General features: G+C 43.8%; 1 protein-coding gene across 5 annotated transcripts; it reads left to right on the top strand.

The window, feature by feature from the left end:
* The first annotated feature begins 166 nt into the window (after nt 1–166).
* RITA1 (RBPJ interacting and tubulin associated 1) lies at nt 167–20,214 on the top strand. Of its 5 annotated transcripts, none has more exons than XM_030219291.1 (3): nt 167–392; nt 10,248–10,626; nt 17,991–20,214. In XM_030219291.1, the coding sequence occupies exons 2-3, from the start codon at nt 10,343–10,345 to the stop codon at nt 18,451–18,453; spliced, it is 747 nt and encodes a 248-aa protein (XP_030075151.1). In that variant the 5' UTR covers nt 167–392; nt 10,248–10,342; the 3' UTR covers nt 18,454–20,214. The 5 variants fall into 5 exon arrangements, with proteins under 5 accessions (XP_030075151.1, XP_030075148.1, XP_030075150.1 ...); XM_030219288.1 differs by having other exon boundaries at nt 168–392; nt 10,251–10,626; XM_030219290.1 differs by lacking the exon at nt 167–392 and adding an exon at nt 3,312–3,463 and having other exon boundaries at nt 10,251–10,626.
* Nucleotides 20,215–25,258: the final 5,044 nt, after the last annotated feature.

The raw sequence follows: 25,258 nt of genomic DNA, 5'->3' as shown, positions 1-25,258 counted from the left end.
ACAACCACGCTACTTCCGCTTCAAACCGGAAGCGAGGGGGCGGAGCTTTTCGGACTAAACCAACTCGCTCTTGGCTCGGGGGGGGGGGGGGAGGTGAAGAGCTGTAAAGTGCACTTAGGTGCCCCTGGGCTTCACCTCAGCCGGCCCAGAATAAAGCAAAATACCTTGAGTATAGCTGGACCCGAAGGAATCCTCTATCACACGGTCTCGTCCATACTCCGGGGCTGGGGCGGGTGTCCGTCCTCCCCCGCTTGCTTTTGCTCTTCTTGTGGCCTGGCGGCTGCAGATGCTTCAGTCCTGCTGCGCCAGGTTGTGTTGCTATTTGCTCTCTCTCATTGCTACGAAACCTGGGACCGGGACGCGATTAAGCAGCCTGCAGTGTCGCCTGAAAGGTCAGTGTTGATGTGATGAAGGGGTTTCGTCCTGCGTTAATGGATTCGGATCCTGCATTTTCTAAATTATACCATAGGTGCCCAACACAATACAAATTACCCACAACACACACACAAAATGAAAGTTTGATTTTATGCCTCATTGGATAGGGAAAGTGTTTCTAGAATGGTGCTGGATAAAGTTCAGGGGAATTGCATGCATCATTGCATCTTTTTTAAAAAATTAAAGATAAAAACCACTTGTAAAGTTTTGGATCAGGGGCGTGATATTTGCTCTTTATGGCACAGACTCCATGGCTGACTATATTCTACTAGTAGGCGTTTATTGGAAAGTTTCACTGGGTCCTGTTTCATTGTTGTAAGGATTTTCATCGTTCTCTTGCCCTGCCTTGAACATGAAGAAAATCAGCAAGAGTTTGAGTAGGTTACAAGGCCAGTTCCAGGCAGACTTCTATGGTCTGTGCTTGAAAATGGCAAAAAGACAAATCACGGCATACCTTTATACTATGAGTTTATCTTCTTGTCCAGTGAGCAGACTGGATGGACCGTACAGGTCATCTGCTGCCATCTATTATGTTACTATGGTAGTGTAGAGAGGGAGTAGTCTAATGGGGATCCTGCCAGCCAGGTACTTGTGACCTGGATTAGCCACTGTTAGAAACAGGATACTGGGCTTGATGAACCTTTGAGCCAACCCAGTATGGCAATTCTTGTATTCTTAGAGCAGCAGGCTGAGAACTGGGGAAGCTAGTGTTAAATTGTCCACTGCAATTCTTGTGATCTTGGGCAAGTTGCTTAAACCTCCATTGCCTCAGTTACAGACTTAAATTGTAAGCTCTCTGGGGACATCCCGTCGAAGGGGCGGGGAAACCCGTATTATCGAAACAAGATGGGCGTCCATCTTTCCTTTCGATAATACAGTCAGATAGGCCCAAATTGCAAAATTTAGGTCGACCTTAGCGATGGTCATCCCTGATTTTCGCCGGTAATGGAAGCCGAGGACGTCCATCTCAGAAACGACCAAATCCAAGCCATTTGGTCATGGGAGGAGCCAGCATTCATTGTGCACTGGTCCCCCTGACATGCGAAGAAACAAACCGGGCACCCTAGGGGGCACTGCAGTGGACTTCATAAATTGCTCCCAGGTGCATAGCTCCCTTACCTTGTGTGCTGAGCTCCCCAACCCCCCCAAAACCCACTCCCCACAGCTGTACACCAGTACCATAGCCCTAAGGGGTGAAGGGGGGCACCTACATGTGGGTACAGTGGGTTTTGAAGGGCTCACATTTCACCATAAGTGTAACAGGTAGAGGGGGGATGGGCCTGGGTCTGCTTGCCTGAACTGCACTGCGCCCCCTAAAACTGCTCCAGGGACCTGCATACTGCTATCATGGAGCTGGGTATGACATTTGAGGCTGGCAAAAAGAAAATAAGATGATACATTTTTTATTGGACATAACTTAATACATTTCTTGATTAGCTTTCACGCATATTGAAAACCCACAAGGTGCAGAATTTCTAGGACAGTGTTGGGAAGCCCTAGCCTCACTTGTCTATTAGATTGTAAGCTCTTTGAGCAGGGACTGTCTCTCTTTGTTAAATTGTATAGCGCTGCGTAACCCTAGTAGCGCTCTAGAAATGTTAAGTAGTAGTAGTAGTAGTAGCCTAGTGGTTAGAGCAGTGGGCTTAGAACCAGGGAAGTCAAGGTTCAAATTCTGCTCATGCTTTTTATGAACTTGAACAAGTCATGTTACCATCCATGGCGTAAGCATCAAATTAGGGCCTTAACACAATTATTGTCAATGGGGTTTATTTATATAACTGGAGGGGGGTGCGAGCCATCTGGACTTCTATATGGATTATGTCATGATTTGTCCCTGTCTTCCATGTTATCTAATTTATCAAGAAGTAACATATACCCCTTTTATTTCTGCCTTTCTCATTATTAATAATACACTTTTAATATGTATGCTATTTTTAGAAGAGCAGATAAACCCCTTATTCTATAACTTGGGCGTGCAAGTTTATAGAAATTGAAATAAAAATGAATAAAATCTGAACAACAGTTTTTGAAAAGCCTGGGATTCCTACAGTGAAAAAAGGGACGAAGGGAAAGGACATTCATGGGTCATCTAATATTTAGTAAACTGCTTAGGTTGTATCAAAGGTTATCAATAGAAATCAAACAAAATAAAACATGGAAAAGAAAATAAGATGATACCTTTTTCATTGGACATAACTTAATACATTTCTTGATTAGCTTTCGAAGGTTGCCCTTCTTCGGCAGTATTTCAAATCATGACCCTGACCCATATGTTCTTATGTTAGTTGAGCTGTATTGGCATTGGCCACTAGATTACATCACACATCTGCACTAATACTGCATCTAATAAAGACATTTAAGATTAAAAAAAAATAAAGAAATTGAAGATATTATTGCATCTAATGTGCATTGCTGGAACGTTGCCGCAGGGAAAGCTTTCATTCGCGGGACACAGTTTTTGTACCTTAGAACAAAACTTTGCTGTGAGAATGTGACGTCTACGGTCTATTCGAATTCAGCCGTGTCGTTCTCTACTTGGGACGTCAATACCTGGGAATGGCGTGCGCTCCCTCCAGCCTCCCAATCCCGGAGCTGCTCCTTAGACTTGGACCCGGAGAGGGACAGTAGGGCGGAATGATTGGCTAAAACTGAAGCAGGTGTAAAAAGCTGGTAGCTAATTAGGGGACCTGGTAAACCCCCCCCCCCCCCAGGATCCCGAAACGAAACGAATGAAATCCCAGGATTTATGTGGCTTTCCATAGCCCTGACTGCTTTAGTGAGCGGCTGCTACTGGTTAAGCGCCTCCTCCTTGGCCACGCCCACCATTGTGGCGTTTATTGCGTCAGAATGTCCAGGTAATCCCTGCACCGCTGACCGCACGCGGGATTCCAGTCGGAGCCATGGCCGTAGCCGTGTAGGTAGAGAATCGGAGGTATGCGTAATGGTTAGCGTCCTCCCGCCTTGTAGGGTAGATAAAAGAAGGGGATCTAGAATAAAATAGAAGAGGAGGCGGCAAAACATGAAACAGGTAGGTAACGTGTTCGGAAATCATTCATTCCAGGCACAAGCGTCCACACTTCCTACTTTTGGGTCTGTGCTGTATATTTGCTTTACAGCTTTACGCCAACACTTAGCCCACAGTTTTCTAGCACAAGCAAAAACTTAGCCACCTCCCCAATGTAGTAGCTAAGTAGCCGGTAGATTGGCTTTGTGCAAAAATAGTGTACTAACAGGCCAAAGCAGCCCGGCAGCATGCACACATGGGACCCTAGTGTGAATTTCATGCCCCAGACTTCTCTTTCTACTACTACTTAACATTTCTAAAGCGCGACTAGGGTTACGCAGCGCTGTACAGTTAAACAAAGAAGGACAGTCCCTGCTCAAAAGAGCTTACAGTCTAAAGGACTCAAAATAGTCAAATTAGGGCAGTCTAGATTTCCTGAATGGAGGTATCATGTCTCCCAAAGGGGGCTTCCTGGACCCACACCCTACCCTCTGACTCCAAAACATCTCTGGTGGCCTAAATTGGCCTGCCTGGATCCCCAGCCCCTGATCCCTCAATAACCTTGGCAGTTGAAGTGGGCCAGATTCCCCACCCCCTCTCTGCATATCTTTAAAGTTGTGAAGCAGGAATGATGGCTTCTCACTGCTGCCTCAGCACCACTATCTTGAAAAATGGTAGTGGGATACACCATACAGCATCAGCCACTACCATTCTGGGCCAGAATGCACTACACTGGGTCAGGCACCACCATTTTTTTTAATTTGACAGTGCGGAGGCAAAATCAAATGGGCATCCCAACTTTCAAAGTGGAATTTTAGAGTGCCAGGAGGCTGGTGACCAGGTGGTGGGCCACCGGACCACCAGGGACATTTTTTGGGGTGGAGGGGGTGGTCCACTGGGCCATATAGATGTTTTGGGGGTTGAGGTAGGATGACTCACTTGGGCCACCGGGAACGTTTTTGATGTTGGGGGATGGGAAAGTGGATTGGAGGGCCTGCGTAAATAAAGACCAGTGGGTCATCCAGTCTGCTGTTAAGGAAAAGCCCATTTTCCAGCGTAGAAGTTCCATTTCTTGGAGAATATTGCGCCATCTCCAATCAGTTTCTGTTGTCTTCTTTGATTTTCTACCTTTCTGGGTTAGAGACCATACAAGTTCTCATATATAAATTGGCTCCTCCATGTCTTAATCCCAGTACCAGAACTGGTGGTGGCTGTTGGAATATCTAGTATCCTAATCACTGGTGGGTGTTGCTTGGCCACCATCAATCTGGCATGACCCATTGGTTTTTTTTTTATTATTATTTGTTACATTTGTATCCCACATTTTCCCACCTTTTTGCAGGCTCAACGTGGCTTACATATAACCGTTAACGGCGTTACCGATTACGGTCTGAACAAATACATGGTATGAATGAATACAAAGTGATATTGTGGTATAATGGGGTACAGCAGTTGGGGGGAACTTAGAGAGGGAAAGGGGGGAAAAAGAGTCAGGTAATGTCCATTACGGTCTTTGCTTGCATTGTGTCGCAGGTGAACAGGCATTTTTATGTTGGGTCGGTGGGGTATACTCTTCTGAACAGGTCTGTTTTTAGTGCTTTCTGAAAATTTAGGTGGTCGAGCGTAGTTTTTACTGCTTTTGGCAGTGCATTCCATAGTTGTGCGCTTAGGTAGGAAAAGCTGGTTGCATAGGTGAATTTATATTTATTTATTTGTTGCATTTGTATCCCACATCTTTGCAGGCTCAATGTGGCTTACAATACATCATGGATAGTGGAAATGAGAAGAGAATAGACATTTAGTATTGCAATAAGATTTTGGGTTACATGGTAATGGAATACATGATAGTGACATAACAACAGGCTAACTTAACATTTCTGGATATATGTGGGAGTTCACGTTTTGATCTTTGTGGTATATCTTGTCGAAGAGATGGGTCTTTAGTAGTTTGCGGAAGTTGGTCAGTTCATAGGTTACGTGGTAATTATTTGAGTTCTTTGCTGTTTGGGTAGTGGAGGTTTAGGTATGATCGTGCAGATTTTGTGGTGGTCGTGGTTGGCAGGTCGATGAGGTCTGTCATGTATCCCGGTGACTCGCCGTAAATAATTTTATGAACAGTCGTGCAGATTTTGAAAGTGATGCGTTCTTTGATTGGTAGCCAGTGCAGTTTTTGGAGCATTGTAACCTGAAAAGATACTTTATTCAAATTCATCAATACAGACTATCAAAGGTGGTACCATGTTTTAAAAAAAGTTATAGCTTAGCCCGGAGTGTTTCAGTAAGCATAGCCCCTGTAAAAGCTTTTTTTTCAGGTGGATATATTATCTGACTCACAATAAATATCATACTTGTGCCTTTTTTAGGAAGCCTTTCTTTACCCTGAGACAGATGTGCCTTGTACAGTTCTCCTTATTTAGGTCCTTCTCATCCACTCCCTTGTAATGTCCCGTCTTGGCTATTGCAACTCTGTTCTACATGGTTTACCACAGTATTAACTTTTCCGATAACAATTTAGCGCAAAACACTGCAGTAAATTGATACAAGGTGCAAGGAAATTGGATAGCGTCACATCTCATCTTCATACAGAACATTGGTTGTCTGTTCATTATTGGATTGATTTTAAAATTCTTATCTTAATTTTTCCAGATTCCTTGCTCGGGTTTACCACTGTTCTTGTTCAGGTACCTCATTCTTTAGTCTCCTGTTCACTCCCTATGCTCCTTTCAGCAGCATTTCTTCATAGTACATAAGCATCACCATGCTGGGACAGACCAAGAGTCCATCGAGCCCAGCACCCTGTCACCGACAGCGGCCAAAAGAGCAAGCAATTTGTCCTGCCCATCCTAGAAATACTGTATTATTCCCTCGTCCATTCAATAACATTCTATGGCCTTTTCCTCCAGGAAGCCGTCCAACCCTTTTTTGAAGTCCGCTAAGTTAACCGCCTTAACCACCTTTTCCGGCAGCGAATTCCAGGGTTTAACTACGCGTTGAGTGAAGAAAAATGTCCTCCGATTCGTTTTAAATTTACCACACTGCAGCTTCATCGCCTGCCCCCTTGTCCTAGTATTTTTGGAACGCGTAAACAGACGCTCCACATCGACCCGTTCCATTCCACTCATTATCTTATAGACCTCTATCATATCTCCCCTCAGCCGCCTTTTCTCCAAGCTGAAGAGCCCCAGTCTCTTCAGCCTATCCTGATAGGGAAGGCATCCCATCCCCTGTATCATCTTTGTCGCCCTTCTCTGCACCTTTTCCAATTCCACTATGTCTTTTTTGAGCTGCCATTTTAATGGAGTTTCTTTTCCCTTTTATGGTTTGATTGATGTATTTAATTGAAAGACAATAAGCAATATTGATAGAAGCGAATCCATTCTGAGTCTCTCATCTTAAAAGTGGATACACTGAAAAAGTCAGTAAACCACTGACAGGTAAAGAGTTTTATTAGACTGAATTAATACATGTGTCATTAACTTTCAAGAGCTTTGCTCTTTATCGGGTGAAGAGAAAGTGGCTTTTGAAAGCTGCTCACACTTCCTATTAAATCAATTCACTTTTATTTGTTACTTCAGAAAGAAGTGCTACAGTTAAGACTTGATTAAACTGAGCAAAGGAAATTAGACTAAGACATAGTAATAGGCAAATTTTGGGACCCCATAGGAGAGAGAGAGATTGTGTAGCTGTGACAATACAGCAATAAATATTTTCACCCTCTTTTAAGAAACTACAGTATATAGTTTGAGTTCCATGAAAATAAGTACATAAGTATTGCCATACTGGGAAAGACCAAAGGTCCATCGAGCCCAGCATCCTGTTTCCAACAGTAGCCAATCCAAGTCACAAATACCCGGCAAGATCCCAAAAATGTACAAAACATTTTATACTGCTTATCCCAGAAATAGTGGATTTTCCCAAAGTCCATTTAATAACGGTCTATGGACTTTTCCTTTAGGAAGCCGGCCAAACCTTTTTTTTTAAACTCTGCTAAGCTAACCGCCTTTATCACAATCTCTGGCAACGAATGCTAGAGTTTAATTACACGTTGAGGGAAGAAACATTTTCTCTGATTCGTTTTAAATTTACTGTATTGTAGCTTCATCGCATGTCCCCTAGTCCTAGTGCCAGAAATCAGAGACAAATCTTACATGTGCACACCAGAGTGTTCTAAGTTTCAGCTTCCATTCCTTCCTTGCCTACAGTGATGTGGCTCAAATCCAGAAAGAGACTGAGGGAGCTGACCAGAATTTTCTTTTATGTACCATTAAATTCTTGCAGGGATGGGTAACTATAGAACTTTTAAGTCTTAAGTGCTTTGAAAATATGCTGCTTTGTCTCGTTAATCCGTGTTTATGTATATGCTCTGTAATTTGTTTTCTTTATAACCTCTACCATTTTGCCTGGTTCCAACGTCAGGGTCAACAGTCTGTAATTTCCCAGATCACCTCTGGAACCCTTTTTAAAAATTGGCGTTACGTTGGTCACCCTCCAATCTTCTGGTACCATGCTTGATTGTAAAGATAAATTACATATTACTAACAATAGTTGTGCACAGTGGCGTACCAAGGGGGGGGGGGGGGGGGGTGCCGCAGCGCACGCCTATTGCCTGCGAGTTCGAATCACTACGCTAAATTCTCTCGTTCACTCAGTTCCCTCCCTCTGCCCCGGAACACGTTACTTCCTGTTCCGGGGCAGAGGGAGGGAGCTGCAGCGAACGAGAGAATTTAGCATAGCGATTCGAACTCACAGGCGCACGCGGCGTGCACCCGGGGGGGGGGGTGCATCGGCGATCCGCCCCGGGTGTCGTCGACGCTAGGAACGCTACTGGTTGTGCAAGTTTATTTTTCAATTCTATCAGTACTCTGGGATGAATACTATCCGGTCCAGGCAATTTGCTACTCTTCAGTTTGTCAAATTGTCCCATTACGTCTTCCAGGTTTCCAGAGATTTGATTCAGTTACTCGGACTCATCAGCATTGAATTCTTGCACACCTGGTATTTCTGCCACATCTTCCTTGGTGAAGACCGAAGCAAAGAATTAATTTAATCTCTCCGCTACTTTTGAGTATCCATTATGGATATGGTCCTGTTGTACCAGAAGCACCTCATGAAGCTGCTGGGGTCATCTTAGATATATTATCCTGAAAAATAGCCACAGTGAAATCAAGTGACTCAGTGATGAAAAAATGCCCAGACAGGAGCCTAAGGCCTAAAATGGCCTATACTGGGCAAATGACCAGAAAATAAAACTTGAAAGACACCTCTACAACCTATCTAGGGATGTCTAACGGGGAAAAAGAGTCTGCATGACAATGAGAGGATTTACACGGGAGGAAAAACCAAATCCGATTCCTGAAAAAGGCATTCTGAGGCAAGCGTCACGCAAAACATATCCATTTGGCTTCACAGAAAACTTAAGACTGAGGGGAGCCCTGCACGGTGGGCAGGAACAGATGCACAATGAGACTTTCTCAAAGTTCTGGAAAGTGCTGGAGCAAATCTCCTGCTCAGGCTCCCTTGGATGATGTCACTTAAATCACTTATCAAAGCTTGTCCTTGAAGGTGGCCTTAACTTTCATGAGTAGTTCTTTCCATGCGTTTGCATGCTTCACAGCTCATTTGTATTTATATGATATGGGGAAAAAAAAAACCCTGTATTAAGCTTTATTATTGGCAAATAACGCACCTTATTGCAAAAACAACTTGAGATCCGTAAACCAGTGGCGTAGCCAAGGGTGGGTCCAGGCCCATCCACTTTGGGCTCAGGCCCATCCAATAGCAGCACATCTCTAATGTGGCTGGCAGGGATTCCCAAGCCCCACCAGCCGAAAACTCCCAACTGTCCCTCCTGCAGACCTTGTAAATAGCAGATCTTCGCCTGCAGCGACTGATACTTACTGTTCGCACTGGCCCTGCAACCTTCCTTCTGATGTATTCCTGCTTATGCAGAAACAGGAAGTTGCATCAGAGGGAAGGCTGTGGGGCCAACATGAGCAGTGTGTATTAGTTGCTGCTCATTCCAGTGAAAATCTGCTATTTAAAATGTATGCGGGGGAGGGGGATGTTTGAGAGAACATATGGCATGCAGGCGAGAGAGACCAAATTACGTGTGAAACAAGGCGGAGTTCTGCCCACCCAAAATTGGGTGTCTGGCTACGCCCCTGCCGTAAACGTGTCCCTGAGGCAGTAGAGGGGGGGACACTTCTTGCCCAGCATTCCAGGAAGCAGTATTTGAACCCATTCTAGCCACTAGGCTAGTCCTCCATTTGAAATGTGTGCCTTTTTCTTGAACCTGTGTTGAATTTTAAGTATTTATTGATTGCATTTGTATCCCTTTAGATTGTAAGCTCTTTGAGCAGGGACTGTCCTTCTATGTTAAATTGTACAGCACTGAGTAACCCTAGTAGCGCTTTAGAAATGTTAAGTAGTAGTAGTATCCCACATTTTCCCACCCGTAGGTAGGTTCAATGTGGCTTACATAGTACAAGAGAGACGATTACAAAATGATCAGTAGTAGCATAGAATACGTTTACATGACGGATAGGAAGAATGGGTGGCATTTGCGGGAGTGACAACTCTCTTCCTTCTTCCCTCTCCCCTTCCTTAATCGCTACACACTACTAACTGTATCAGATATCCAGTTATGACTATGCTACCAAATCTATGTAAGCCACATTGAGCCTGCAAATAGGTGGGGGAATGTGGGATACAAATGCAATAAAATAAATCATAGTTTTTCATTTATGAGGTTACAAGTACTAGAACAGTGAGAGTGGCTTTCAGTCTTCTGCAATGTTCTCTCTCTTAGCAGGGCTCCAGTTGGTACGTACAAAATGAGCCGAGCTTGATGTTTAGCATGGAGCAAGTCTGCCAGTTGTCGGAGAACAGCAGCCTGAAGTAAAGATGTCAACGGACCTCAAAATCACAGGAATCCAGGCCTTCCGGTCGCCACATAAGGGCCGAAGTGGCTACCGTGTCAAGTCTAGCACCTGCTTTGTGGATGAGACGCTCTTCAGTAGCCCCTTCAGAAGTGGTCGTGTGTCTGTGCCAGAGTTTGACCCCCCATGGGCTGAGAAAGATACTCAACAGAGACCACTGTTGTGGAGTCCCCAAACACCAAACGGCATCATCAGAGATCATAATGCCTCAAAACATCTCAGCCCAGTGAGCACCTCAAGAAAGTATCGGTAAGAGATCATTGTATGCATTGTTGTGCTTTGGGAATGGTGACACAAGAAGGGGGCTGGAGAAGGGACTTAACTTTCTCTTTTACATTGTCTGTGCAAAAGAAACTTATTACAAGAATGCAGAACATTTTTATTTACTGCATTTGTATCCCACATTTTCCCACCTCTTTGCAGGCTCAATGTGGCTTACATTATGCCGTAATGGCGATTGCCATTTCCAGGAGGAGAAATACAAGTATTATTGCATTTAAAGTACAGAAAAATATAAAATAAATTAGAGGTAAATAGATATACAAATCATTTCAGGTAAAGAGGACAAGGTAATTTTGGGGTTAATTTTTGGAATGTTCAGACTCCCATTATGAAGCCAGTATGGGATGTTCCAGATTTTAAAATAGAGTTTACTAAGGGCTCCTTTTACTAATCAGTGGTAAGCCCAGCTGTGCCAGACTGTACCCAGTGGTAATCGGGCAGTACTGCATGCTGCCTGGTTACCGTGGGAGCCCTTACCGCCAACTCGATGGGTAGCGGTAAGGGCTCCCCCACACACGAAATGGCTGAGTGACAAGTGCTTTACTTGCCACCCGGCCATTTCCTTCAGAAAAGCGCGACCTTCCCTTTTACCAGCTGCGGTAAAAGGGAGCCTCAGCGCGCACGTAAAACATATGCCAACACCAGCCCCGGCCCTCTTTTGCCACAGCTTGGTAAAAGGGGCCCTCAGGCACATATGGACAGGTGAAAAGCCCTTGGCTGTGTCTGTGCAGTAAGGTCTGTGGTGACGCTGTGACAAGAGTCATCCGATTTTTTTGCCTTGTGCTGCAGACTGTGGATTGATGCCAGCATCAATACTGCATAAAGCAACTTGCTCTGACACTTGTTTCCTAACCAGGGGAAAAGGGCAGGTAAGGATGAAAATTGGGAAGCAAGTCAAAAATACAAGAGTTAAATGAAAGTAACGCCTCCACTTCCATAAGTTGTTGTAATAAATAAAAAATGGAAGTAGTGCTTGAAACTTGCTCTTTTATTACGTGTATATTTAAGAACATAAGTGTTACCGTACTGAGACAGACCAAAAATCCAATCCCAGGATCCTGTTTCCAACAGTGGCCAATCCAGGCAGAAAAACAAAGAATAGCAACATTCCATGTAGAACCCCAAAGAGTAGCAAAGTTCCATTCAGAATCCTAAGTACATAACTACATAAGTATTGCCATACTGGGACAGACCAAAGGTCCATCAAGCCCAGCATCCTATTTCCAAGAGTGGCCAATCCAGGTCACAAGTACCTGGCAACATCCCAGAACAGTAAAACAGATTTTATGCTGCTTATCCTAGAACGAAGCAGTGGATTCTCCCAGCTTAATGGATTATGGACTTTTCTTTTAGGAAATTAGCCAAACCTTTTTTTTAAACCCTGCTACCTGCTTTTACCACATTCTTTGGCCAACGAATTCCAGAGTTTAATTACATGTTGAGTGAAGAAATATTTTCTCCGATTCATTTTAAATTTACAACTTTGTAGCTAGCTTCATTGCGTGTCCCCTGGGCCTAGTATTTTTTAGATAAACAAGCGATTCACCTCTACCCATTCCACTCTGCTCAGTCTTTTATAGACCCCTATCATATCTCCCCTCAGCTGTCTGTTCTTCAAGCTGAATGTCCCAAGCCACGATGTCATCCCAACCCCTTTTATCATTTTTGTCGCCATTCTCTGTACCTTTTCAAATATGCTATATCTTTTTTTGAAGATGCAGTGACCAGAGTTGCACACAGTAAATGCAAACCGTGACAAGGAGAATGACCTAATAGAAAAAGATGGAGCATAGTAAATGAGAAACATGATAGGAGAAACTGAATGGCCTCTTGTTGAAAATAAAATGATGTATTTTATGAAAAAACTATCTGGGAATAAAAATCCTATATCATATGCAAAAAGAGGACCGAGCGGCCAGACTTCCAGGAGTAAGATAAAAATTGCAGTTGCCATACAGCTAAAAGACAAACGAGTAATAAGAAAAAATGCAACCAAAACAGTAACACTAAATGGCACAATAAGAATAAAATCCTATATAATAAAAGTCATCCTCAACGTTCTGAGGACACTGACGTCACTGTCAGTTCCTCCGGGCACTTCCTTCCGGTTCGAAGGGTTCGTGGTGGTGAAGCCACCGAAATCACTGTGTTGGGCCCCCGCCCTCGCGTCAAACGTGATGACGTCGAGGGCGGAGCTATGGCGTCAGTGGCTTCACAACCAATGACTCAGCACACTGAAGGTGGCGGCGGCGTGCGTTGACGAGGTCCGCAACAATGGCGGTCAGTACCTTCACAACGCCGAAGGGGTGAGTTGGGGGGGGGGGGGGATTCGGGAGGAAAACCTTGCTAGCGCCCGTTTCATTTGCGCCAGAAACGGGTATGTTTTACTAGTAATATAATAAAACAACAATCCTAAAATGGCCAATGCAAAATAAAATACTTTCTCTGTCTCTCTCACACACATATACACACTCTCAATCTCTCTCAACTCACTCTCTCTCTTTCACACAGACAGACGCATACACACACATTCTCTGTCTCTCTCACACACACACACATATACACACTCACTTTACATTTCAGAAATAAAACATATTGCTCGTTTGGCTATTTCATTACACAACAGAAATGTCGCCCGTTGTAACAGGCTTTACGGCTTGTAATATAATAAAACAACAAACCTAAAATGGCCAATGCAAAATAAATATAATCTCAAATATGAAAGTGGAAGATGCTTATGGGCATGTTAACAATGTAAACCAAACCGAAGGTACCAGATAAAATGCAGGTTGACTGGAGCACTGTATGAACTGTTCAAACCATGGCAACATAAACCGTGCCCAAGATAATCAAGGTAGAAATATATAAACACAGCAATCCAGCAAAATAAAACAATATAAAAATGTATTTGAGAAAGCATACAGCTGCGTATGAATAAAATAAAAACCTACTGTAAATGGTACCAAGCAGGAATATCCATGAAAAGTTGGTTCCTATGCACGGTAGATGTTTATAAAATCATGAAAGTGGTACAATTGTCAAATAAGGAGCAGTGGTTTATTCTCTAAACAATACAAGAGAACACTTGCTGAAACTGGCTAGCAGTTTGAAAATAAATCATTGAACTTTTGTTTTGTTTTAAATCTTTTTATTGATGTCAAACGATAACATATACAGTTCTCAATAAAAGAGAAAACATCCAAAGCACATATTGTCATCATACAAACTGAAATATTTATGCTTTATACGTTCCCCCCCCAACAACCTTATATATCCAACATTGAAACTAAGTATCAACACGTACCCCATCCCCCCTCTCCCTTCCCCCCACAATGCCCTACCACAAATAGAATCGGCAGTGGTTAGCTTTGACCCTTATAGCCCACCACTGTCAGATATGTTTGTTAGATCTGCCTCCACCCCTATTTCCTACCCTCCCTCCCCCTTCCGTCTAATCCTACCCATCCCCCCCCCCCTTTATCTTCTCACACAGAGATCACTTCCTTCTCCTTCCTTATATCGAAATGGAGTTCAAAATCAAAATACGAGCTCGCCCCGGCAATGACTGGATATACGGTTCCCAAGTTGCCCAAAATGTTTTCTTTCGTTAAGTTGTTTGCCTGGCATCTCGCACTTCAACCACCAGCAAAGCGTGAAAGGCATTCCTCCAGTGCCAAAAGGAGAGTGCTTCCTCGAGTCCAATCTCTATATATAAAAGGCAGCACCAACGTTCTAATGAAGCCTCCAGCCGGAAGTGTGAAGCTGCAGAGATATCCGGTTTCACCATGAGTGTCTGCCCCGCCCTCGCTCTCTCTGTAACACAGTGAAGGAAAACACAGCACAGCAGGTAATTGCTCTCTTTGTAACAGGGGAGAGAGGGCAGAGGCCTTCACACTCTCTGTAACACAAACAAACAAACACAGCACAGCAGGAAACTTAACACTGAAGGACTGGGGGGGGGGGGGGACAGAGAGCAGAGGGGACGGAGAGCAGAGAGGAAGGGAGAAAGGGCAGAAGGCAGGGACACACACACTCCCACATGCACACACTGAAGAAAACCTTGCTAGCCCCCCATTTCATTTGCATCAGAAACGGGGCGTTTTTTTACTAGTGTTGCATAATACACTGCTTTCCTATAATTGTAGCTTTATATATTAACGCATGTCCTGCCCTTCCATATAATCTTCTACCCCCCACCAATCCCAATATTATATCCTTTGGCATTAGTCGAACTTCTTTACTTAGTAAGGTCCCACAATATCTTACAATCTTATTCCAGAAATATCTTATACGTGGGCATGTCCAAAACATGTGTATCAATGACGCATCCGTAGCTTCACATTTACAACACTTCGGCTCCTCCAGTTGTCCAGCATAATATGCCTGCTTGGCCGAGAAGTATGCTGTAGTAATAATTCATTGAACTTTTTTTTAATGTACCACATAATTAAGCTGTAGAATCTGTTGCCGGACAATGTAGACTAAGGGGTCCTTTTAACTTTTGCTAATGCATGCATAACACGGGGGAAAAAGGCTTAATGCAAAACACGTTAAAGTGTTTTGCGGTAATTTGCATGTCAATGAGTGCTAATCGCACACTTATTTTTGTTAGTTTTTTTTCCAGGAGGGGGTACGGAAGGCTTATCCAGCTACTGTATTCACATTAGCAAGTGCTAACTGGATAATGCAGAGCTAATGCGGGAGCGCCTAGGGGGTCTTTTGCTGAGCCGTGGTAGCGTTTTTAGCTGGCAGTAAATGCTGAGACACCAGCTGATTTCTACCGTGCGCTATAAAGGCTACCGCGGCTCAATAAAAGGACCCCCTAGTGCGTCCTGCATATGAAGCGGTAAGTGCTTTATGACCTGAAAAAAAATGTGAAAATTGTCTTAAATTCTGTTGTGTTTGAAATAAGCTTAGCAAGTGGGGAAGTCCTACGTTAAAACTTGCAAAGCCCATTTCCCAACACGTTTGGTCTCTAACGTAGCAGAATTCAAATGAAATTTTGAAAAGTAGCACTGTTTTAATGTCCCTCTCTAAGACCCGGGGAAACCCATTTCCATGGAGACGGAGAGAGGGTTTGCGCCTCCACAGTCTGCTTGAACGCCTCCCTGGGTTCTAGTGGTATCCCTCCCCAAGGGAATTGGCGTTCAGGAGGCATCAGAAGGCGGAGTTCACACCTTATTCCCATGACCACAGCTTTCTGTCTTTCAGGATCTAGGTGTATTTTGGGCCATTTATGTTCCCACATATATATTATTAAAATCTACCCTAATTAGTTGGAAAAGTGAGTGTCACCTGTGTGTGGATTATTTGGTAGAGCAAATGATAGATAAACAGTAGAAATAAAGACAAAGATAGTTTTCAGAAATAGGATTTTGTTTATTCTTACCAAAATAAAGTCTTCTATTCAATACATTCATCAGACAAATTCTGGATTCAGCTGACCGGAGCTCTGCGTCCTAGATGCGTTGGGGAGAACCTCCGAAATATGCTTGGGTGACCAGTCCTTATATACCATCTGGTCCCCATACAAGTCTATTGAGAGGGACTTTTTTCTAATCTTGCTCAATCTATGAATCATACTTTACTTTCCGGCCAGATGTTCATCTGTACCATCTGTACCATCTCCTTTCCTGTTCTAGCTATTTTGAGAGATTGAGACATTTCCCTTTTGTAAACATTTCCTTAGATACGGGTATCCAAACATCCAAACAAGAACAAAACAACTTTTTTTTATGAAGATATCTAAAATTGGATATATCAGGTTCATATCATCTTGTGATCTGAGTGCCATCTTATAAAGACAGACTCCGTGTTATGAACCAATCTTCTTATCATTACTGTCTTTAATTTCTTCATTATGTGTGTTACACTCTATTTGGAAGTTGCACCAGGTTTCATTAGGACTCACCAAGAGTCCAAGCTCTCTGCTATAAGGCCATCAGCTGGATATCAGGCCTAATCAGTGCTCTTCAGCTGTTTAAAGTTATGTAGCTTGGCCCACCACTATTCCAGTGGATAGGTCTTAAGCTAGAACACATATTAACTTGCAGGAAAAGCAAGTCCTTGCTCAGCCAGTCATAGATTTTTAAACCTAGCTGGTATTTTTACAGCCTGAGTCCTAAAATCTGGCCTTCCACCCTTCCGGTGGGCATCCAGTGAGGGCCTCTTGCTGTAGTATAATTATACATTCCCCACTTGTCACCCCCTCTGAGGAGGGGTGACACAAAGCTCGTCATCATCCATTCCAGAAGGTGGCAAGCTATCAAACCAGAGGGGGAGTTTTGGTCTTAAAAATTGCTGGAAGGTATGGTGCAAGACAGGAAACTTCATTCTCAGGTGATATATTATTTGGGCATATGGAATTCCCTTTATATTACCCAATCCCTTGGGCCTTAATCCTGATGTTACCCCTCTTGAGGTAATAGCAATTTCAGGTGGATCATACTAATAAACACTTTCAGGTCGTTCTATGGCTTCTATTGTATCTGTAGCATAGTGCATGGGGAGATAATCTAATGTATCTATCTCAGTGGTCTTGGGAAGGAATAGTGGTTTTGATTAAGCATTGTTATGGGCTCAACAAATATATGGTTAGTACTCTGTTTGCAGGCTGTTTTAGGTTGTAGGTATTCAGAATCCTTAAACAGGTCAGAATTCTTGGACCTTACTATTACTCATCATTGGCATCCAATCATGAGCACTAAAAAGTGGATAGCAAGTATGAGTTTGCCTCATACAGCAAAAAAATGGTCAATCCTAGGAAAATTTATATTAACAAAGGTCATGCATGGATCTTGACATATGCATAATGACCTGGAAGTATGGGAAGCATTTTATATATCCGTTACCCCACTTGGAGCTTAGTCAAACCTACAGAAAGACATGCAGCTTAAGTAAGCCTACACCAAAGTTAAACAAAATGTATTGGCCAACTAGACTTGGGAAAGCCATAGATTAGTCACTGAAATGATCTGTGCAAAATTTGATCTACTGTTGGGAATCTTCTGGGTCTTTGTGAATCAGACTCGGTCGGTGCTGTCAGAGTGCTGGCCTTTGATGGACCTTGATCTGACTCAGCCTGGTTTCTCTGTTGTGTAGCTTATTTAATGATAACGTAAACATAACAGGGCACCCTGAAGTCAATTTTTATAAAACTGGTCTGGTAAAGAAATGAATCAGCTCTTCATTCTGTGTTTCTTCCTTTGCAATGTGCCTATTCTCTGTTATAAGTTAAGTGATGAATTAGCCTTGAAAAATTTCAGGTTTAATTCTCTATGTTGACTGTGCCCTGTTCTGTGAATACTTTTTTCTTTTCTTGGTAAATGCAGGCTGAAGAATTGCTTTCCGTCCTACTGCGATGAAATGCTTTTCGGCCCAAAAAAGGAGGAACCAGAATGGGAGGCGCCATGGGTTAAGAAAGCGGACAAACCAAAGCCCCGCCCCCTTCTCTGGATCCCTCTTTCAACACCCAAGCTCCAGAGCAACCGCTCCGCCAAGCAGTTACCCCTGAAAACCGTCCACTTGCGGTCAGCCATGTCCAACCTTGCGGACTTCAGACCAGAATACAAGACAGCAGCCTTTTCGCAGCAGCCTGAAAGTGCCTTAGGCTCTCCCAACTTGAACCTGGAGTGTAGGCAGTCTCTCAGTCCCCTGCAGAGAGAGACGCTCTCGGTTTCTCGCCCCTCTCCAAACCATCGCCCTCCAGCACGGGCCCGCTCGTCTAGTTTCTCGAAGTGCGTCACAAGAACCGTGCCCGTGAATACTGGAAAATCTAGACCACCTTGGAAGTGATGCTCATCATGCAGAGATTAAAATCCTTCATCATGAGAAGATGGAGTGTATAATGTAATTATTTCACTGAAGGGCAATGGAGCAATGTGATTGTAAGCAAAGAAAAGCATTTGTGGTATCTTGAAACGATACTAGCAGGCCACTTGATTTTAAGGTTAAAGCTTTTGACATTTAATGATCCTTCTCTCCCTGGAAGTAGCTTTTCAAAATGTAAAGCTCACCATGAAATAGCTACTAGAATTCAAGCCTGTTGAATGTACAGGAGCATCTTTGCACTAAAACAGTAAGATTTTAAGGTTGAGTCTCTGTCACTAGAAGCACAACTGCAAAACTATACGTTCAATTGTCTTTTTTTTTTTTTTTTTCTAATATGACTTTGCCAGCTTTGGGATCTGAGTTTGGCAGTCACAGTCCCTTTGTAAAATCCTGTGGCCTGCGTATGCTTTTGTCTGCCTGCTCCTTGAAAGATTATCCGAGTAAGGAGACTCTAGGGCAGAATTAATGGTACATCTGAGATGACGATGAATGTGCACTGTGAAAGCACTCAGCTTCCCGTTAGCTGTGGGAACAAGATAACCATTTCCAATGTTCTTCCTGTGTCCCTATCTAGGAAACTCTATAAGACGCCAAAGCGAAATACACAGCAGAGATTGTAGAACAATGGGAAGCTGACATGTTAATTTTTGAAAGACGGCATCTTCTTAAGCAGAAGATGATCTAATGGAGATTAAGGTTGAGGGGAAACAAACAGAAACATAGTCTAATCTGAGCATATAGAGCAGTGCAGTAGCATCTTGTAAAATGGAGGTAATAACAGAATCCTGTACTATAGCGTATAATTGTTATATCAAAGTTGACTGTACCTCTAAGAGTCATATCGGAATGTGTTCAATGAGCCTTACACCAGCTTGAGAAAAAGTGAATTATGAGTCAGTGGTGTCCAAATGGGTCCACATTACTGCCTTAGTTAGGTTTTCAGGCTATGTCTAATGAATTACCTTCAATGTATGTAAATTTCTCATGCATATTCATTAAGAATATCCTGCAAGTCTCATGGCCTGGCTAGGGGACCCTTAAGGAACTGCTTTGAGGATAACTGATAACCTCTAGAACAGTGTTTCTCAACTCGGCCCTCGATGCACACCCACCCCGTGTTCTCAAGTAAGATTTGCATGCTCTGCGTCCATCTCATGCACATATATTATGGAGATCCTGAAAAACTGACTGGCTGGGGATGTGTCCCAAGGACTGGGTTGAGAAGCACTGATGTACAGCCACAGCCTGGGTGAGAAGGAGCTTACAGTGCAGAAAATAGGCTAGTGGGTGGCAAACTTATAAATAAGCTGTGCAATGACTGTCTTAAGCACACTGTTCTGAAACTGAAAATTGGATTAGCTTGCATGTGAAACAGGTTTTCTGCTCTCAGTTTTCTGTTAGGTAGTTGGCTTTTGTTTTACAGCTCACTCAGACTGGACAGTTTGTACAGCAGATTCTTTAAGAAATTCTGAAAAAGTATTCCCCCTCCCAATATCCATGTCTCATTTGATTGGAACATTCTCTCTTAAACGCCTGTTCTCAGGTGTTCTATGACTGTTCAGTATTTGAATTGTGTAGTTGAGGTTCATGATTCCTACATTAATGTGAAGCCTGTAACTTGTACAGTGAGAGGGTTTTGAAGTGCTCCAGAATATACCGTATTTTTCGGACTATAAGACGCACCGGACCATAAAACGCATCTAGGTTTTAGAGGAGGGAAATAGGGGAAAACTTTTTTTCGGACTATAAGACGCACTTTTTCCCTCCTCTAAAACCTAGGTGCGTTTTATGGTCCGGTGCGTCTTGTCCAAATGCAGGGCCCCCGATCTCTTCGTTTTCCAGGGGTCCCCCCTCCCTCCGTTTCGCAAGGTCCCCCCTCCTTCCCTCCAGATTTTAAAAGTTTTACCTGGTCGTGGTCGGGGCAGCAAAAAGCATGCACGCTGGGCGCATCAGTCTTCCGTTCTGATGTGGCAGGACCAGAGCTGAGAGAGACGTCAGAACGGAAGACTGATGCGCCCAGCGTGCATGCTTTTTGCTGCTGCTGCTGCCGCAACCACGACCAGGTAAAACTTTTAAAATTTGGAGGGAGCGAGGGGGGACCTTGCAAAACAAAGCGAGGGAGGGAGGGAGGGACCTTGCAAAATGAAGCGAGGGAGCGACCTTGCAAAACGGAATTACGGTGCTTTTAAAACTACATTCGGACTATAAGACGCACCCCCCATTTTCCTCCCATATTTGGGGGGGGGGGGGGGGAGTGCGTCATAGTCCGAAAACTACGGTACATTTTAAGGCATTTCTGGATCTTCAGCCAATCAGAATGTTCCACTAACACTTTATGCACTGTGCTCCTTGCAGACTAGGGTTCAACTGTATTATAGTGAGGGAGTGTATGTTTTAGCATTAAGGGTCCCTGTAATCATGTAATAATTTAAGAGCTCCCTTTCAGTCTTTGTGGCTCTTTGAAAAGACAAAAGACGCATAGAATCAAATATTTTTGTAACTCAGAGTTGTGAAATTGACTTTAAACAAAAATTGTACATTTTATTTACAATACAAGCAAGATTCTGTCTAGACCTGTTCTTGCTGTGGATTTTTTTTAATTTTTATTTATAAAATGTAATACACATTCAATAATTCAAATTTGAAGGACAAGAATAGAATTAAAACAAACAGGAAAAATTTATAACGTCACCTCTTCTAAATTCAACATTTAAAAGGGGTAGAAAACAAGGCTGTCCCCTCTTCCCCGCTCGTTTAACCTAGCCCTTCATCCCCTAGCAATCTCCATTCACGCTAATCAAGACATAGCAGGAATCAAACTCCACAATGAACACTACAAACTATCGATGCGGATGATATGCTATATATACTACTCCATACCTCATTTACTGTCCTGTATTGATTCATACTCAGAACTGTCTGGATACAAAATAAACTGGACAAAGTCAGCCATAATGCGTTTGGGAATCATCTAATCTTAAATATTTAGGTATATTATAGTGATGGCAAACCTTTCAGAGACCGAGTGCCCAAACAGCAACCCAAAATCGAATTATTTATCGCAAAGTGTCGGTACTCATTATGGGTGGGGTCACCACATGACTCCACCCCTATGATAGCCACACCCCTTACACCAGTCATGGCGCATATAAACAGACATCACTGAAAATATTATACTAGTATAGGAGAAAAAAATAACATGATTTTCTTTCATTATAAATCATTTCTGTAAGCTGTTACAGCTCCAGTATACCCAGTGCAAAATAAGACAGCAGATGTAAATTCTCAAATTGGACATATTCCAAACACTAAAATGAAAATAAAATGATTTTTTCTACCTTTGTTTGGTGACTGTTTTTCTGATCATGCTGGCCCAGTATCCGATTCTGCTGCTATCTGTCCTCTTAACTCCGTTTCCAGGGCTTCCTTTCCATTTATTTCTTTACTTTCCTCCTTTCGTCTTCATTTCTTGCCTTCCATCCATGTCAGCAACCCTCCGCTCCCCTCCAGCCACAAATGTCCAGCCACCCTCCTCTCCCCCTGCCCTCCCCTCCAGCCACCCATGTCCAGCCACCCTCCTCTCCCCCTGCCCTCCCAGCACCAGGCAGGCCTCCCTCCCAGCACCCAACATCATGCCTCCCTCCCAGCACCAGGCCTCCCTTCCACCCAGCAGCAGCAGCACCCAGTAGCAGGCCTCCCTCCCACCCAGCAGCACTAGGCCTGCCTGCCTCCCTCCCAGCACCAGGCCTGCCTGCCTCCCGCCCTCCCTCCAACAAGCATCAGGCCGGCCACCCGTCCTCCCTCCTTCCCAGCACCAGGAACCCCCCTCCTCTGAAATTTAAAAAGCGTACCGTCCTCGGTGTTAAGGCAGCAAAGCACATGTTCTTCGCGCGGCGTGCCTTCCCTTCTGTCTCAAGCTCTGGGCCAAAGGCGTGCCGCACGAAGAACAAGCATTTTGCTGCTGCTGCCGACGCACACCGCCTTAACCCCGAGGAGTAGGACGGTAAGCTTTTTAAATTTCAGAGGAGGAGGGGGGTTCCTGGTGCTGGGAGGGAGGGAGGATGAGCAGGCAGCCTGATGCTTGTTTGGTTGGAGGGAGGGCGAGTGGGCGGACCAGTGACGGCACGCGTGCCATAGGTTCACCATCACCGTTATACAGTAACTCTCCAGGAAAATAGGAAATAACAAATCAAATATTAGTCCACAGTACAAGGACCAAGAATAAGGTAAAGCAATATCTGAAAAGAAAAAAAATATATATTATAGAGGCAATGGAGTAAATATAGCAAGCCAGTTAAGGATTAACTATGGGATCTGCCAAAACAATTATTGCACCTTCTCCATAATAAAGAAATCATTATCCACCATATAATACAAAACAAACAAGGAAATTAAATTGTCCCACCCAAAACCTGGACTCAAGGTTTTAAGGCCCAATAAGTCCCTTCTTCTGAGTTGGGTCCAATAAAGGAATCAGGAAAAGGCACTGACCACCACCCTCAAACAGATCCCTCAGCTGTCCAAGGCATAATTCTAACATCATAATCCAATCAGGTTCCAGCAGAAAGTTTAGCAATAAAGTCATCCAGGCAAACTCTGGATGCTCCCCCACATCAAGAGTGGCAGTGATACCATAATTAAGAAGTAGATAATTAAAGATGTCACCTGCAGGGAAGAGTCCACTCTCTGAAAAGCATCTCATAGCCAGTCCAACATGACCGCAGATCTTCCCGCATCTAGACTCAGCTAACCGGCAGAGGGAAAATATGACCCCAGGTCAATTACATTGCTCAGTCCACTCAAGCACTCCTCCCATTCCCCTAAACTGCGGAAGAGACTGCCAGGATGCTCTCCTCCATGAGAGTAGCAGACCATACTGCCTCTTGAACAGTAAGCTCGCCCGAACTCACAATCTTGCTGTGGATTTTTACATTTTTTTCCCCAAAATCGGTAAAACAAGTGGGGAATCCATTTTCTTCTCATTTCAAGTACTGTGCTTAACTTTTGAATGTAAGTACTGGCTGCAGTAACCAGGTAATAGTCCCAAACCTGGTCCCGGAGGCACCCCAGCCAGTCAGGTTTTCAAGATACCCACAATGAATATTCATGAAAGAGATTTGCATTCAAGGGAGGCAGTGCATGCAAATCTCTCATAAATATTCATTGTGGGTATCCTGAAAACCTGACTGGCTGGGGTGCCTCCATGACCAGGTTTGGGAACCAGTGCTCTAAGCAAAGTATCACATGTATCCATGTTTAAATAAAAGCAAAGGATAATTCTGTTACTGCATAACAAAAAGGACCTCAGTATGGCAACCAGAGCAAATAGCTAAAAACCCTAAATCTCATACTCTCCTTTTATGCTTGTTATGGTTAACCACCTGGTGCAAATGCTTTTCTATAGCTTAGCATGACAATGTGCAGGAATTAAGTGAGGTACAAAGCCACACTTGGTAGTATGAGAATTATTAGATTGTAAGCTCTTTGGAGCAGGGACTGTCTCTTCATGTTCAAGTGTACAGCACTGCGTACGTCTAGTAGCGCTATAGAAATGATAAGTAGTAGTAGAGTTCTTTCTTGGCTGGTAGTCTTCCTTATGAATCAGCAAAGCAGTTTCACTCAGTACTTGGCCAGTACCAGAATCCCGGGAAGTCTGGGATAAGATACCGAGGATCTTAGATACAAGGATGAGAAGTAAAGTCTGTATTATAAAGGGACTGCAGTTAAATGGTCCACCTTTGTGTTTCTCTTTTACCTTTTATTTTTATTATTATACTACCTGCTTCCTTCCTTCAATTAGCACAGATTAAGCAAAACATGATGCAAGTTTGATTACAATGTGAAAGGGATAAATAATGGAGACAATCAGTTTGTAGCTCCAGGAAGAACAGCATATCTGGGGATGAGTGTGAAAACCAATGTCTCCACTAAGTCCCTTTGTGTTAATCCAAAATGTTCATCATGTATTCCTCTTGAAGGGGATAATATAATAATTTAATACACATAGAGGGGCATAATCGACCAGAAACGCCTATCTCCATGGGCGTTAATCTCCGAGAACGGGTCCGTGAAGGGGCGGAGTGAACCGTATTTTTTAAAAAAAATAGACGCCCATGCTTTATTCGCCAAGGTGTGAGCTGGGCGTTTTTGCTTTTCACCGATAATGGAAAATGAAATCGCCCAGCTCAAAAACGAATAAATGCAAGGCATTTGTTCGTGGGAGGGGCCAGGATTCATAGTGCACTGGTCCCCCTCACATGCCAGGACACCAACCGGGCACCCTAGGGGGCACTTTTACAAAAACAAAAAAAAAGGTAAAAGAGCTCCCAGGTGCATAGCACCCTTCCCTTGGGTGTTGAGCCCCCCAAATCCCCCTCAAAACCCACTGCCCACAAGTCTACACCAGTACTATAGCCCTAAGCGGTGAAGGGGGGCACCTACATGTGGGTACAGGGGGTTTGGGGGGGGGTTGGACGACTAGTAGCATTAAGCAGCACAATTGTAACAGGTAGGGGGGGGATGGGCCTGGGTCCACCTGCCTGACGTCCACTGCACCCCCTAACAACTGTTCCAGGGACCTGCATACTGCTGCTTGGGAGGAGGGTATGACATTTGAGGGCGAAAGTAAAAAGTTGTGAAACATCATTTGTTGTGGTGGGAGGGGGTTAGTGACCACTGGGGGAGTCAGGGGAGGTCATCCCCGACTCCCTCTGGGGGTCATCTGGTCATTTAGGGCACTTTTTGGGGCCTTATTCGTCAAAAAACAGGG

The sequence above is a fragment of the Microcaecilia unicolor genome, chromosome 11 (assembly GCF_901765095.1).
Source record: "Microcaecilia unicolor chromosome 11, aMicUni1.1, whole genome shotgun sequence".
Classification (NCBI taxonomy): domain Eukaryota; kingdom Metazoa; phylum Chordata; class Amphibia; order Gymnophiona; family Siphonopidae; genus Microcaecilia; species Microcaecilia unicolor.
Note: the sequence above shows the minus strand (reverse complement) of the source record. Positions and strands in the feature narration are given on the sequence as shown.

Excerpts from the sequence above, each read along its gene's own strand:
- RITA1 (XM_030219291.1), top strand. The coding sequence starts at position 10,343 with ATGTCAACGGACCTCAAAATCACAGGAATCCAGGCCTTCCGGTCGCCA. Across the intron at positions 10,627-17,990 it reads AGCACCTCAAGAAAGTATCG|GCTGAAGAATTGCTTTCCGT; the intron begins GTAAGAGATCAT and ends TGGTAAATGCAG.